The sequence below is a fragment of the Engraulis encrasicolus genome, chromosome 22 (assembly GCF_034702125.1).
Source record: "Engraulis encrasicolus isolate BLACKSEA-1 chromosome 22, IST_EnEncr_1.0, whole genome shotgun sequence".
NCBI classification, from domain to species: domain Eukaryota; kingdom Metazoa; phylum Chordata; class Actinopteri; order Clupeiformes; family Engraulidae; genus Engraulis; species Engraulis encrasicolus.
The window spans coordinates 13918240-13933239 of NC_085878.1; the positions used below are offsets into that span (position 1 = coordinate 13918240).

General features: G+C 45.1%; 1 protein-coding gene across 4 annotated transcripts in view; it reads left to right on the forward strand.

The window, feature by feature from the left end:
• The window catches only part of frmpd1b (FERM and PDZ domain containing 1b), a 48622-nt gene that overhangs the window by 12829 nt on the left and 20793 nt on the right, over positions 1-15000 (forward strand). For 3 of the 4 annotated variants that reach the window (XM_063188695.1, XM_063188696.1, XM_063188697.1), the window contains exons 3-4: positions 8955-9062; positions 12927-13087. In XM_063188695.1, the coding sequence (XP_063044765.1) occupies positions 8959-9062; positions 12927-13087 (265 nt within the window). In that variant the 5' untranslated portion in view covers positions 8955-8958. Of the gene's footprint in view, positions 1-6822; positions 6882-8954; positions 9063-12926; positions 13088-15000 lie in introns of those variants that run through there. The other variant, XM_063188698.1, reaches the window with a different exon arrangement.

The following is a 15000-nucleotide window of genomic DNA, read 5'->3' on the forward strand; positions in this document are numbered from 1 at the left end:
GGCACCATGTCGCTCACACTGGTTCCTGAGTTGTTTGAGATCCTTCAGCATCTGGCCTAGCTGTGCCAGTCTCCCCTCATCCGGATCAGTGTGGATCAGTGAGAGTGATGAACGGACTGACACCCTGGCCTGCAATGCTGTATATAAAGCAGCCTTGGTTGGCTGGCTGGCTGGATTGATGGGGGTGGGATGGATGGATGGAGGGGGTGAGAGGCCAGCGGGCGGTACTGGAGACAGGGAGGGGGTTGGTGGTGGTTAGAATAATCCCTCAGCTTCCCGTTCCCAGCTCTCATCCTCGCCATCACAATCGGGACTCTTCATTGGCCGGAGATGGAGACGAACAGCTGTCTGTCATGGGGATTGGAGCTTTCATTCCTGACTGGATACCCGATGCCGAACTCTGGGTCTGTCAGTCAGCCGTGACGAGGACGGAGAATGTGGCCAAGAACAAATACCCACTTGGTTGTCTCGGGGCTGGTGCCAGTGGAGCTGGGCCCAGGGAGGATGGGTGCGTGAGATGGGCCTTCAGCCCAGTGTGTTGTGGGAGTGGATGAGACTGTGTGTGTGTGTGTGTGTGTGTGTGTGTGTGTGTGTGTGTGTGTGTGTGTGTGTGTGTGTGTGTGTGTGTGTGTGTGTGTGTGTGAGAGAGAGAGAGAGAGAGAGAGAGAGAGAGAGAGAGAGAGAGAGAGAGAGAGAGAGAGAGAGAGAGAGAGAGAGAGAGAGAGAGAGAGAGATAACGGTGTGTTTGTGTGAGCGTGAGTAGGTGTGTGTATTTAATGGGACTCAGTCACCTCCGGCTAAGTGCTCTCTCTCTCTCTTTCTCTCTTTCACTCTTCTCTCTCTCTCTCTCTCTCTCTCTCTCTCCCTCCCTCTCTCTCTCTCAGAGCTTCAATCCATTTTTAATAGGTGTGCGATAGAAATGATTGCCCCAAGTGTGTCTTTAATAGAGCTGTCTGGGATCAGATGGCAGGGCGAAATAGCCTTGCACCCCTACTTGTACCTGCATACCTACCCTGCTCCACTGCACCCCCCACCTCAGCAGCAGGACCATTTCAGGGTTTGCAATGGCCTTCAATTTTTGTTCGGTGTTAAGGTTTTAGTGTTTTTCTTTCAAGAGGTATATGTTCCCTTTCAGAGAGAGAGAGAGAGAGAGAGAGAGAGAGAGAGAGAGAGAGAGAGAGAGAGCTGTGAGGCTTTGAACAGAGAGCTAAGGGATTCCACTGCATGTTGTGCTTTCATAGTATGTCTGTGATAAATAAAGTTCTTGTTTCCTTGAAGAAAGAGAGAGGGAGAGACCTAGAGAGCAAGACAGACAGATGTACAAACAAGGACAGAAAGAGAGGGAGATACTTATGTCATTTCTTACAAAAAAGGAGAGGCCTTGCAAAAGGTGAAACGTCAGAAAAAAGAATCAGGATATGTCAAGCGATCAGGATCACACCAAAGAAACTGGATCTAACCAAGAAGCGTCATTTTGTTTCTTTTCCGGTATCCACTTTATGTCGGGTGAACGCCCCTTTAGGAGACCTTCGGTTAGGAGACCTTCGGAGTCCTGAGGTTGAGAATAAATCAAGTCCCCTTAGCGCTGTAGATGGCGGTAGCGCACGTCTTGAGCAAACACCTCAAAAATAGAAGAAGAAGGAGGGGACAACGCCCCCTTAGGAGACCCAAGTTGAGCCCACGCTTTTGCATTGAGTGGGCGTGGTTTGCGTTATCTTCCTCTAATCCAGTATTTTTGATCACACTGTTCTGAACAATGCTGCCAGGGCCGTCGTTAGGCATAAGCAGAGTAAGCAGATGGCTTAGGGCCTCAACCACTTCGCCAAGATACAGTACCTGAAGAATCTATGATCAAAACGTTGCTCCCAATGAAATTAAGTCTTTTGCAAGCAGTGTGCAGATCCTTTCCTGCTTCTACATACGCCATTTTTTGATTTTGCACCTACCGATGCTTTCCTGTCGGATGTGCGCACCTTCCAGTACACTTTGCCTCAACCACTTTCAGTGTTTCCCACAGAAATTTTGGAAACTATGGGGGCAGCTGGGTTTTTTTTTTGTCCCCGGGGGGGGGGGGGGTGGGGGTCTTTTCACTTTTCGCGGGGGGGGGGGGGGGGGGGGGGGTGGTAATTCACGCAGTGTAAATGCAAAATGGCAAAACAATGAGTATAGTATGACATTGGCGCATGGAGAAACTATAGGCCTACGCCTACATTTCAGCCACTTATATTTTGAGAAATAAGGCTACATAATACACATGCAAGGGTCTATGTAATGAAAAAATAATAAAACAAAATAGGAGCAGAGATAAGAATTTAAGATTGCTGTGAAATTGTTAACGCATAAACAAAAAGGGTCTAAGAGGGTAGGCTATGCCTTTTCCCCACACACACAGGCGTACACATTATACATGAGGGGTGCTGGTCACATGGCCAGTTTTTCAAAATTCCTCCCATTAAAAGGGCTGAACAACATATTACACATGTATGTCTATATTCACATTCATTACACATTCATTTCTACTGTATATGCAGCCCGATGTCTCCTCTGCCTTGTCAATGAAGGCCTGTCACCTAACTCATTACAACTGTAAAACAAAGCCTGGGGAGTGTTAGTAAACTCATCCCAACTGTCCCTTCTCGGAAGGTTTTTTTTTTTATTGCTCCCAAACCCAAGTTAACTACAACAACTTGACAAGGCTTTTGATCCCTCTCTCTTTCAAGCACTTGTGGTTTTCTCTATAGGATGTATTTACTCCAGGAGGAAAATGCGAAGGAAATCGTAATTGAAATCGCTTTTAACAAACACGGAAATCGTAAAAAAAAAAAAAAAAAAAAAAAGAAAAAAAAAAAAAAATTTTAATTTTTTTTTTTTTTACATTTTCGAAAACTATGGCGGCCAAATTTAAACTATGGCGGGCCGCCATAGTTTCCTCAATGTATGGGAAACACTGACTTTGCCCCCAAAATTGGGGCTTCCTAAACTGAGATTGACTAAAAAACGGGGGCCTCCTGACCAGTTATGCTTATGGCCTCCAAAACCTTAGCACAGTGTTTCCCAACCAGGGGTTCGTGTACCACTAGGGGTATGCGAGCACACTGCAGGGGGTACTTGGAAAATTTTTATTATTGTAACAAATGTATGGAGCGGTCACATCAGGACAGAGGAAGCGATATAGAACATGAATTAGGGAGTACTCATGGCACAACTAAGAGGCTTAGGGGGTACGCGATACAAAAAAGGTTGGGAAACGCTGCCTTAGCAGTAACCTTGACTGCTGCTTCTGGTACAGCACCTGCACCAGCTTGGAACAGCTACGGAGATGTGGAGTCGAGTGGCTTGCCTATCAGTATCTGATGTATACATTACTCTCCACTACACCCTAGGGCGGGGTGCACTGGGTACATATTCAGATAAGGCAGAAGGTTCAAGAGGTTGTTTGGCTCTAGATGCACCTCTCCTCTCCTCTCCTCTCCTCTCCTCTCCTCTCCTCTCCTCTCCTCTCCTCTCCTCTCCTCTCCTCTCCTCTCCTCTCCTCTCCCCTCCTCTCCTCTCCCCTCCTCTCCTCTCCTCTCCTCTCCTCTCCTCTCCTCTCCTCTCCTCTCCTCGCTACTGTTTCCTCTGATGATAAAGTGTATGGCTGCCCCATTGCTGGTCGATCATCTCTGTTCGCAGTCATTGCTCATTCATCATCGTTAAACGCATTGATTACACAACAGTGCGCCGTCCGTGAGCCTCCCATTCATGCAAACAAACAAACAAAAGCAAGCGAAAAAAGTAATACACTTTGTTGTTACACAACACAGGCCTTCACAATGGCACGGCAACCGAATAGAACAGCTTAACAAAAGTCAGACACAACACAGTGGACCACAGTAGAGCAGAGTACAGCACAATGCAACACAGCACAGCTCAGCAAAAAAAGAAGCAGGATGCCACGCTACTCTTCTTGACTAGTAACACCGCTTCAATAAATGATATTCCAAGTTTGAAATGCCAATATGTTTCAGCCCTCTGGGTCTTCAGCAGGACATGACACAACACACAACACAATGCAATGCATCGCAACACAAACAACATCACACACACAGCAACACAGACAATGGCACCACAGGACAAAAATGCATGAGCAGATAATCTGTCTATTATGGACTGTGACTTTCTTTATTTATCATTTATTATTCATGTGCTGTACAAGTGTCACAGCTGCATGAATTTTACATCATAGTCTTACTAATATGTTGCATGGATGGCGAGGTGGCAAATCATTTCCCCTCTGGGAACCAGCAAAGTTTACTCAACTCCACTCAACACAACCAAAAAGGCTATGTGTGGTTAACGGTCACAGTTCATGGTCAGCATGGTGTAGGTTAAATGAAAAGCAGGTCTAAAGCTATTAATAAGAGGGACTCCTGTAGGGTACTCATCAGGGCTATGCTCTTAAGGGACGTGCGCTAAGCTCCTTACTCTTGTTATCTCATGCAGGTTTGTTTGTAAACCCTCTACCTGAAATAACCCGCTGCGATACCACCTCCACCACCACCACCACCACGCCTAGTCCCATGTGCCCTGTTGTGTGTGCACTCCCATGTGCATATCCTCACTGCGTAGAAGGAGCTCACCGCACACATGCAGTATTTTGCAAATGTTCATTTAACACTCTCAGACTAGATCAAACACTATGAGTGTTGTATTCAACTCATAAAATGATACATTTGCACTGCAGAATTTATTGTGTGGCTGCCAACACCCTTATTTTATTTCTCCCCTATTAGACCCATTCTACGTTATTTTAGACCCCCTCCTGTCCTGACCAATTCACAGCACTCTAGTAATACAATCTGTGGGATCTCCCCATAATTTCTTCCACACCACTTTCGCCACCATCACAAAAATCTCCTGGTTTTTGCTGCTGGATTTTGCTGCTCAAATGTTGTTGACAGGTCTGGCTTGCGCAAGCAATGTCTTTATGCACTACCCCCCACCATACACACCCAATCTCTCTCCCCCCCCACACACACACACACACACATCATCCCTCTCTCCTGTAATGTACGGATACCTGGCACCAGTTATGCCTCAATGTTGTCTGAACATCAATAGCTGACGATTTCAAACGACTCAGCAACGAGCGGACAAGCCAGCAGCAGCCGTGACTAGCACAGGCTATTGAATTAGCGCGTTTTTGAAGCAGGTCGCAGCTGCGGCTGATTGGATTGATTATGTGACCGTGGGACGGTGTCGTGTCGATGCGAGCTACCTGTCGAGCTGACCTACCTACCAAGTCAGTACAACGCACCACAGTATCGCCCACAGGGCTACCGACAGCTTTGGCAAAGCCCACCACAAAGCCATCAAAAATGGCCCGTCACCCAATACATACAATGTAATGAGGACACAATTCTGGGCCCCCTCTTTCTCTCGGCCCGGGACAACAGACCTGTTTATTCCCTGCTGTTGACTTCCCTGGTGGCTCTACAGTTCCCGAAGGGGGTTTGGGGAGCCCTAGGGGGGCGCTGAGAAGGATACAGCTGAGATGGGGAGGTGCTTAGTTGCCATTGGGGGGCTTCAGTACATTTTATTTTTTAATACTTATTATGAGATCAATGGATCGTTTTGAGTCTTATGATGAGGTTCAGGGGGCGTGTATTCAAAAAAGGTTGAGAACCACTTTCCTAGGGTTTAGGGTTTGGGCTTTGTTACAGTAACAGCCAGGGCTCTAAATTAAAACCCGCCAACCGTCCAAATGCTGGTGAAATTTCAGTTTGGCTGGCAGAAAATACCAACTTACTTGCTACTTTGACCCATTAGTGAGTGTATGTTTGGCTAGTAAGATTAACATCTAGTACTAGCCATTTTGGCTGGTCAATGTAGAGCCCTGGTAACAGCCTATGGGTAGCTCATCTGGACAACGCAGCCCATCTCGACAAAACACAGAGGGGCAGAGACAGACACCACAGGGACAGGGGAGTAGAGCTGGCTGGCTGGCTGGCGGGGTCAGGGGGTAAGGTGAGGGTAGATGGAGGGTTCTGGCCGTGGAAGTTGCCACTGCTGACTGCTTGTATCTGGATTTAATCTATCTCAGCCTGATTTGATTAAAATGCATTGGCCCTCCCCCTCTTCCATCTCTTTCCCCTCCTCTTCCCCTACTTCTTCTGCTCTCTGTTCTGTCTCAGAGAAGGAATAGGCAGGACTGCGGCCCCTAAAAACTGCCATATCGACTCTTTTTTTATAAGAGCTATTTTTGTTTCTGTATCTGTGAAGACTTAATCTTCCCCGTTTCTCAGCATCGTTTTGCTCACATTATGCATTTTGTACATCCTTGTGTGTGTGTGTGTGTGTGTGTGTGTGTGTGTGTGTGTGTGTGTGTGTGTGTGTGTGTGTGTGTGTGTGTGTGTGTGTGTGTGTGTGTGTGTGTGTGTGTGTGTGTGTGTGTGTGTTTGTGTGTGTGTGTGTGTGTGTGTGTGTGTGTGTGTGTGTGTGTGTGCGTGCGTGCGGGTGCGGGTGTGGGTCTGTGCGCGCATGCGTACGGTTGTGTGTGTGTGTGTGTGTGTGTGTGTGTGAGAGAGAGAGAGAGAGAGAGAGAGAGAGAGAGAGAGAGAGAGAGAGAGAGTATCTGTAAGTGAGTGTTCTCTCTCTGTCTCTCTCTCTCTCGCTGTCTCTCTGTCTATGATTTAGTGTGTGTGTGTGTGTGTGTGTGTGTGTGTGTGTGTGTGTGTGTGTGTGTGTGTGTGTGTGTGTGTGTGAGTGTGAGTGTGTGAGTGAGCTGGTGCTCTGAGCCCCTTCTGCTGTCCTCCATCAGGTCTTGCAAGGCATGAGGCATGCTGCCCTCTAAATGCCATCACTCTGCCATCCCCTGTCAGGACTCTATCATCCACTTGAGTGTGAGTGTGTGTGTGTGTGTGTGCGTGCGTGTGCATGTGCGTGTGCGTGTGCGTGTGTGTGTGCAAGTAGGGCATCACTCAGGCCTGGCACACTGTGTGAGTGAGAGAGAGAGGGAGAGATATATGTATTGTAGCAATCAGCTGTTTTGGAGGAGTCAGAGAGACATGGGGGAGGGGGTTGTATTTATTTATCTGTCATTTTATGTTTTTATTCTGTTGTTAAGTCCTGTCTTTGTATAGCACCCTGACCACTTGAATTTCCCTTTTTGGGACATTAAAGTTTACTTTGACTTTGACTTTGACTTTGAATCAAGATCTAACACACAAGACTGCCCTATGATGTTTATTATGTTATTGTTATTATGTAGTATGTTCATGGTTCATTCCACACTCCACAGTATGGATGGACGGACAATTGTATTGATCTACATTTACAGTATATATCTGCAGGAGACAGAAAGCTTGGCTATTTCAAAAATGAAAAGGATTTAAGTGTGCAGCAGACACGTTTGCTTCAATTTGTATAGTTGTGTTCATTTCTGGCACCTTAAGGTTGCTTTTAGAGTGTGATGTAACTTATTATTATGCTACTATATATCTGCAGCCAGCTATATCAAAGGCTCCAGTGCTATTGTATCATTGTATCACACGAATCATACTACAGTATTTATATTATGCTTCATATAATTAACATAATATAAACTGTACTGTGGTATTGCTATACTGTATGATACTGCTGTAATGGATGAAAGTTCCATGGAAACAATATTATATCCATCAGTGTTGGTGGTTATTTTATCTTAGATCTTATATCACTTTCTCTCCATTTTATTCTTTTTTTTCACACTATTCACCACTTTCATTTCCCTTTTCTTTGTCTGTCTATCGGTGTGCCTTTATTCGCTCGCCTCCACACTCTCCTCTTGTCACTCTCTGTGTGTGTTCATCTGGCCTCTTCTCACCTTTTCTTGCTTCTGTTTCTATCATGTCTCTGCTGTCTATTTCTCGCCCTCTGTCTCTCACCTCCTCTCTCTCTCTCTCTCTCTCTCTCTCTCTCTCTCTCTCTCTCTCTCTCTCTCTCTCTCTCTCTCTCTCTCTCTCTCTCTCTCTCTCTCTCTCTGTGCCATGTCGCCTCCCTCTCCCTTGTTTTGGTTCTCTCTCTCTCTCTCTCTCTCCATCCTGCCTCTCTGTTTCACACTCTCCTCTTCTCACACTCCTCTTTGATGTTCTCTCTCTCCATCACCCTTCACCCTTTCTCTATCGTCCTCTCTCTCTTTCTCTCTCTCTTTCTCTCTCTTCCTTCCTTTTCTCTCTCATCCTCCCTCTTTCACTCTCCTCTTACTCCACTAATATTTTCTTGCTTTCTTTCACCCTTGACCTCCTTCTCTCGTCCCCTCTCTCTCTCCTCTCATTTCCTCTTTCTCGCTCCCTCTCCCATTCCATCTCTCTCTCTCCTCCTCCTCTCATACTCCTCTATGATGTTCTCTCTCTTACTTTACCATTGACCCCCTTTCTTTCAGCCTTTCTCTCTATCTATCTCCCTCTTTCTTTCTCTTGTCATCTTTTCATCCCCACCTCTTTCTCTCTCTCCCTCCTCATCTCAAATTCCTTTAAGATGTTGTGTCCCTTTCTTCACGCTTGGCCCCTTCGCTCATCCTTTACCTCTTTCTCTCTCAACCTGTCTTCTTGTTTTCCTCTCTCTCCCTTTGCCATCCTATCTTTCTCCCCCTCTCCCCATATTCCTCTATGATGTGTTCTCCCTTTCCTCATGCTTGACCCCTTCTCTCATCCGTTCCGTTCCCTGCCCACCCCCCTCTCTCACTCACATGCTGGGTTGGGGGAAGATGTTGTATTTCTTTTACTTGTTCTTGGATGCAGTGATGATTATTCAATGGAAAATATTCATGAAATCTCTGTCTCTGTCTCTGTCTCTGTCTGTCTGTCTGTCTGTCTCCCTCACTTTCTCTCTCTCTCTCTCTCTCTCTCTCTCTCTCTCTCTCTCTCTCTCTCTCTCTCTCTCTCTCTCTCTCTCTCTCTCTCTCTCTCTCCTCATCCCTTCATTCTGCTCCTCAGTTAGATGGAGGAGGGGGAGAGGAGTAGGAGTCGGTCCCCGCGGAGGGCCAGCAGGGTGGAGCAGGTGGTGGGACGATGGCTGCGGAGATCCAGAGACTCACTCAGCAGGTACACACACACACACACAGACACACACACAGACACACACACACACACACACACACACACACACACACACACACACACACACACACACACACACACACACACACACACACACACACACACACACACACACACACACACACGCCCCCTCCGGCGTCCTGGAAATAATTGTAAAACTGGTGAAAAATCACTTATAGCTGCTTTTTAAAAAGAAGGAAAATCCGTGAAAAATCACATATAACTGCTGATAAATAATGTTAACACTGGTATGTTCTTATTGCAATAGGGTGGTAATAGCGCGCCTGGCGTGTGGATGTCTCCCTGAACACATACACACACATGCACACAAACATGCGCACACACAAAGGCAAACACAAAGGCAAACACTGGCACAGAGCACATGGACACATGGCACTGCACACAATCGTGACATATACAGAGACAAACACACACACATTGAAGCTACAAATAAACAGATGTGTGTGGGTGTGTGGGGGTGTAAGTAAACCAAAATCCTGCCCAAAACCTCAATGCACACAAATGGTGCACATGAATGCACACCCACACTCATACTGGTAACACATACAGGCACACAACACATATGATTTACTCTTGTTGCTATACTGGTGATTTCTAAATAGTGATTTATTTCTCTGCCATGTTGGCTGCTGTTGCCACACGCTCTTATGTTCCTGGGTAATGTGGTGGTCTAGACAGTCTAACCACAGGGATCCATCTATGCTGAGAGGGGGGTTGCAAATGAACATTGATTATGTTTCAGTTGCAAATGATTGGGTCTGTTCATTTGCGTCAAAGTGGTCTTAGTGTCCTGCCTGGGATTTTTTTTTAAATCAGCTGTGTGTTTTGTTCACACACAGTCACATATTCGAGCAGAAGCTGGTTTAAATTACCATTAGCGGCAAGTGAAAGTACCCTTTAATATTATTTTTTCATGTAGTAGATATACAAAGGAATTTCAAATTGTACACCTGTGCATTACTGCAATACCGTATGAATAGGCTAGTTGGGATGGGGGGGATATGGACCCTTGATATTGACTCAAGTGGAATGCAGCACGAGGGTAGGGGTAGGAGGGAAGAAAATGACATTTGGCCTTCACTGTGCTAATCACAATTTCACTAAGCCTAGATTTCTTAATGTTGAAGGGACCAGAAGCCACAATGTGTGCTTTGCCACATCAGCATAGTTTGGTAATCAACTTTTTTCAACTGACATGACCGCTGCTGCAATAAAAGCGCAGGACATACTTCACCCTTAATTGAGCAATTTCTATACACCGTAAATTGCATTATAGAGCTGGCTGGCTTTTGCACCAATTTTGTAGTATACACAGTGCTTGCTCTGCCAAACATCCCATATGTAGGGAGGTCTGGGAGGCATGCTAAACAGCCATCTTGAAATTGCCTACAATCAATCAGCCCACTGACTTTGATGCATGCATAAACATAGCATTCATTTGTCAGTGGTGCCTGATTTCGCTGGCCAAGGAACAGTCAAGGATTGGCAGTTTGGTCAGACAGACTTGAATGCAAAAGTTAGTGTAACATCACAGGGTGAATTGATGATCAGAGGCTATGTTACAGCAGAACCAGGTAGGCCTTCGGCATCTAAAACAGAAAGTGATATTGCTGCATACAACCATAAAAATATATCCGTATATTCACGACAATACTGACAATGCTCACTGTGAAAAAATATTTTCCCCTTTTGTTGCCTCAATTTCAATTTTTAGGTCAACTCAACTTTCAACCCAAAACCCAAGGTAACTTGCTTGATATGCTCATAGAGCAAACAAATTGAAGTCGGGATAAATGCAAAACTTTGGTCAAGCCAACTGTATAAATATGTTGGACTAATGTAGACTAGAGTGGAGTCCACATGCCCAAACTCTAGAAATTACTGTTGATTTAGGGCTCCAATACCACCCAAAGAACTTCAGTCATTCTCACTGGTTAATGATTCTCTGATACTATCAAGCATGAAACAATTTCTAAGGAAACTACAATGCTTAAAAGTGCTTGATGCAGCACAGCATGAGTAGCACATTTTACATGCCTTTTGATAGACTACTCTATGAAACATTTAAGAACTTGTAACACTCTTCCAGCTCCATCCAAACCAATCTGTCAATCAGCGCCTGGCCTCACCAGAGTACTAAGGGCTGTTATGCCATTATTCAATTACTGCCTTCACCTGCCAAATGCCTTATTAGTCTGGTCACATGGTACTCTTGCACCTGTATATAAACCCGGACTATCAACACTTCAGTTGCTTGCCTGTCTGCCGGTCGGCATGGCATGGCATAGCACTTCCTTGCCTACAAGCTTGCCTACTACCCTTTTTGTGAAAGCTTGCTTTGTGGCAGCTGCTCTGCGTGTGGCATTATTTGTGGCATTATTGCATCTTATGTGCTTGCTGCAAATTGTGCTTTGCCTTGAGAGCTAGCTTGTAGTGTTGCTTGTTTGCTGTGCTACTGGGTACAAATTAAGTTTTTACAGACTGACCAATGCTTTTTGCAACGTTTTCATTTTCAATGCTATTTTCATTCTCATCAAGAGTTGATACATTGAACCCCACCTTGCACATTGTATAATAATATAGTAACAGCACTGCATATACTGAAATTGTGTTTATGCCCCACACATTCAAAGGAGCACCCCAAACCAGCATTTCAACAAAGCATTGTAGTGGCATGGTATAACGTCACTTCAGTCATGGTGAACGATGGGAGGGTGGGACGGTAACATGGCCAGGGTACCACAGTTATGGAAGATGATGGGTGGGCGGGAAATACATTAAACAGCATTATGCAGCAGTTGGTTTTTGGTATAAAATAACAGTAGAATACAGGTAACCAGAATTGCCTGTAGCATGCTGTTATTGCAATTGCGAGTTGAACTGATGTAGATTGGAGTGGAGTGCACATAATAATTTGTTCATACAATGCCCGTAGATCAGTGTTTCCCAACCAGGGGTACGTGTACCACTAGGGGTACGCGAGCACACCGCAGGGGGTACTTGGAAAAGTGTTATTATTATAACAAATGTATAGAGCAGCCACATCATGACAGAGAAAATTATATAGAAAATGTATTAGGGGGTACTCATGGCACAACTAAGAGGCTTAGGGGGTACGCAAGACAAAAAAGGTTGGGAAACACTGCCGTAGATTACAGTGGGATCAACAAGAGAATTTGTCCATACAATACACACTTAGAAGTTGGACTGATAGAGATTGGAGTTCACTCCGCAAGACCATTTGTTCATACAACACATAATTGGAAGTTGTCTGGAAAACAAACATCAGTTCATCTGACATGTTAGTTCACCAAACTAGCGACATTAGCCTGAGCGAACTGGTTGCCTTTTTTCATGTCAACTTCATGTCTCATTTTCATTCAACTTCAAATTTGAAGGCAACCAGGTTACACCAATTTTGAAGTTGAGTCAACATTTTTTTTTACAGCGCTGTTGAACACTAATGGTTAGGGAGTCTGGTCTTAGGATTGGAAGGCTGTGGGATTGTACCCACAAGTACATTATCGGTTGTAAGAATGTTTTTGGTCTCCTGACACCTTCATCCATGGCTGGGCACTTAACCCCACATACTGTACGTAGCTCCAGGGACAGTAACCTAAATAACTTCCAAGTCGAAGGTGAAGTGTATTGTAATGCAATATGCGCTGTACTGAACTTCGAGTATATTTCTATGTGTATAAAGGTGTATAATGAATGAATGAATGAATGAATGAATGAATGAATGAATGAATGAATGAATCAATCAATCAATCAATCAATCAATCAATCAATCAATCAAAACGTGCATTTCTGATGTGCATTTGTCAGGGAGCGTATTTTGGACGGGAAGTCGGATCGCTCCAGCAGCTCGTCTCAGCAGAGCTTCCCGGTGCGGGTGACAGTGGAGGTCATCCGGGACATGGTGCTGGACTCCCATGGCTTCAGCATCTCCCCCAAGCTGCCCCTGCAGGTCAGGGACGTCATCCCAGGTAAGGAGACCCACCTCCTCCCCCACCAGGCCCAGAAGTGGAGCACTCGTACTATAGCAACAGCTGTTCTCACTTGATTTTTTCTACATTTTTTAATTTTTCTTAATAATTGCACCAAGTGTGACAAGAGCTACAACGGTACCAGAAGTAATCGGCTTTGTGTTGACGAGCTTGTGACAAGAGAGACAAAAAGAATTTGGAGGCGAGAGTTTGTAGTTTAACTTCTGTGAATGTTATGATAATGAGATATGATGCGGTTGGGTGAAAGCCGCAGCAGCCAATCGAAATGTCAGAATGCTTGAATTCTGCTGTTAACAGTCCTACTCTGTCTCTTTTGCCGCTTGTCTCCTGGTCAAAAGTCTATTGATCCTGTATATAATGTTGATGAAATACCAACCTCTTCATGTTAAAGGGGTATGCCACTATTTTGGCGCTTAATACAGTTAAAATCGTTGGGTGGGGTTTATAAAGGTGGTAAAGTGTCTTATTTTTCATTTTAAGCGTTGTCTGGCTTTAAGACAAGTTAAAAGAGGGAGTATGTCGCTGAGCTAGTGAAAGTCGATGGATCCGTGTAGCATGCTACTAGCTTAGCGACATGCTCCCTCTTTTCACTTGTCTTAAAACAAGACAACGGCTTACTTGAAAAATAAGACACTTTACCACGTATATAAACCCTGGCCAACGATTTTAACTGTATTAAAGGAGAATTCCGGCCAGTTTGGATTAATATCCCATCTTGGGTGGACCGAGGGAAAGGGATGAAAGGCAAAACCGCGAGAAATTTTCATGCCTGCTGCGCAAAGTTGTTCAATTGCGCTGTTTTCGGTTAAAACCTGGCCCTTCGGGCACGTATTTGACCTGTTTTAAAGCTCCTAGCGTGCATTAAAACCCTTTTGAACGCTTTGGCCGTGGTGTGTGGGTCCATACAAGTCGATCTAGTGGTTCACATTTCCATTAGGTAGCATAGGTACGATACAACAGGAGTTTTCAAAAGTGGCGCACCTACCTCTTTCAGCTTCCGCCTTCCAACTACGTCCGCAAAATGGTTCGCCAAAGTGATACTTCATAGTAATCCATTTTATTTTTGTCCACCAAAGACGAGCCACAAGAAACATATTCACACGTTTTCATGTCCTGAGTTGTTATTGTCTCGCAGATTCACTTCTCTGTCACTGAACGCAGTTTAGTGACGTCACGGTGTCACATGACGGAAATGTGAACCACTAGATCGACTTATATGGACCCACACACCACGGCCAAAGCGTTCAAAAGGGTTTTAATGCACGCTAGGAGCTTTAAAACAGGTCAAATACGTGCCCGAAGGGCCAGGTTTTAACCGAAAACAGCGCAATTGAACAACTTTGCGCAGCAGGCATGAAAATTTCTCGCGGTTTTGCCTTTCATCCCTTTCCCTCGGTCCACCCAAGATGGGATATTAATCCAAACTGGCCGGAATTCTCCTTTAAGCCCCAAAATAGTGGCATACCGCTTTAAGCCAAGCATTGTATGCAAAATAGTTACCATTTGTGGGTGAAGGGAATGTAAATACAAGTGAGGCGATATGAGAAGATGTGTAATGTTAACAGCTGCCAACGGATATTTTGGCGAGCTATTGCTATGCTAGTCTCGTAGTCCGCCACTTCCAGTAAGGGCGCAACGTTAGTGGTCCAAACTTTCCCTCGACACTACACACTAAAGACCTCAGTGCACCATGGGCAATATGCACTAAACACCAGTGCGCTGACACAGCATAAGAGGCTTCTTCAGTTCAAGTTTGGTGTGATGTGGAAATCAGGAGTTATTCACACCTTGACATATGACCCTTTGCCATGGGAAGGAGTGCGCTCTATGGGCCCACTCTCGAGACATAAATAACTTCCATTATAAATTCCACATCCGAATTAGAACTGAAC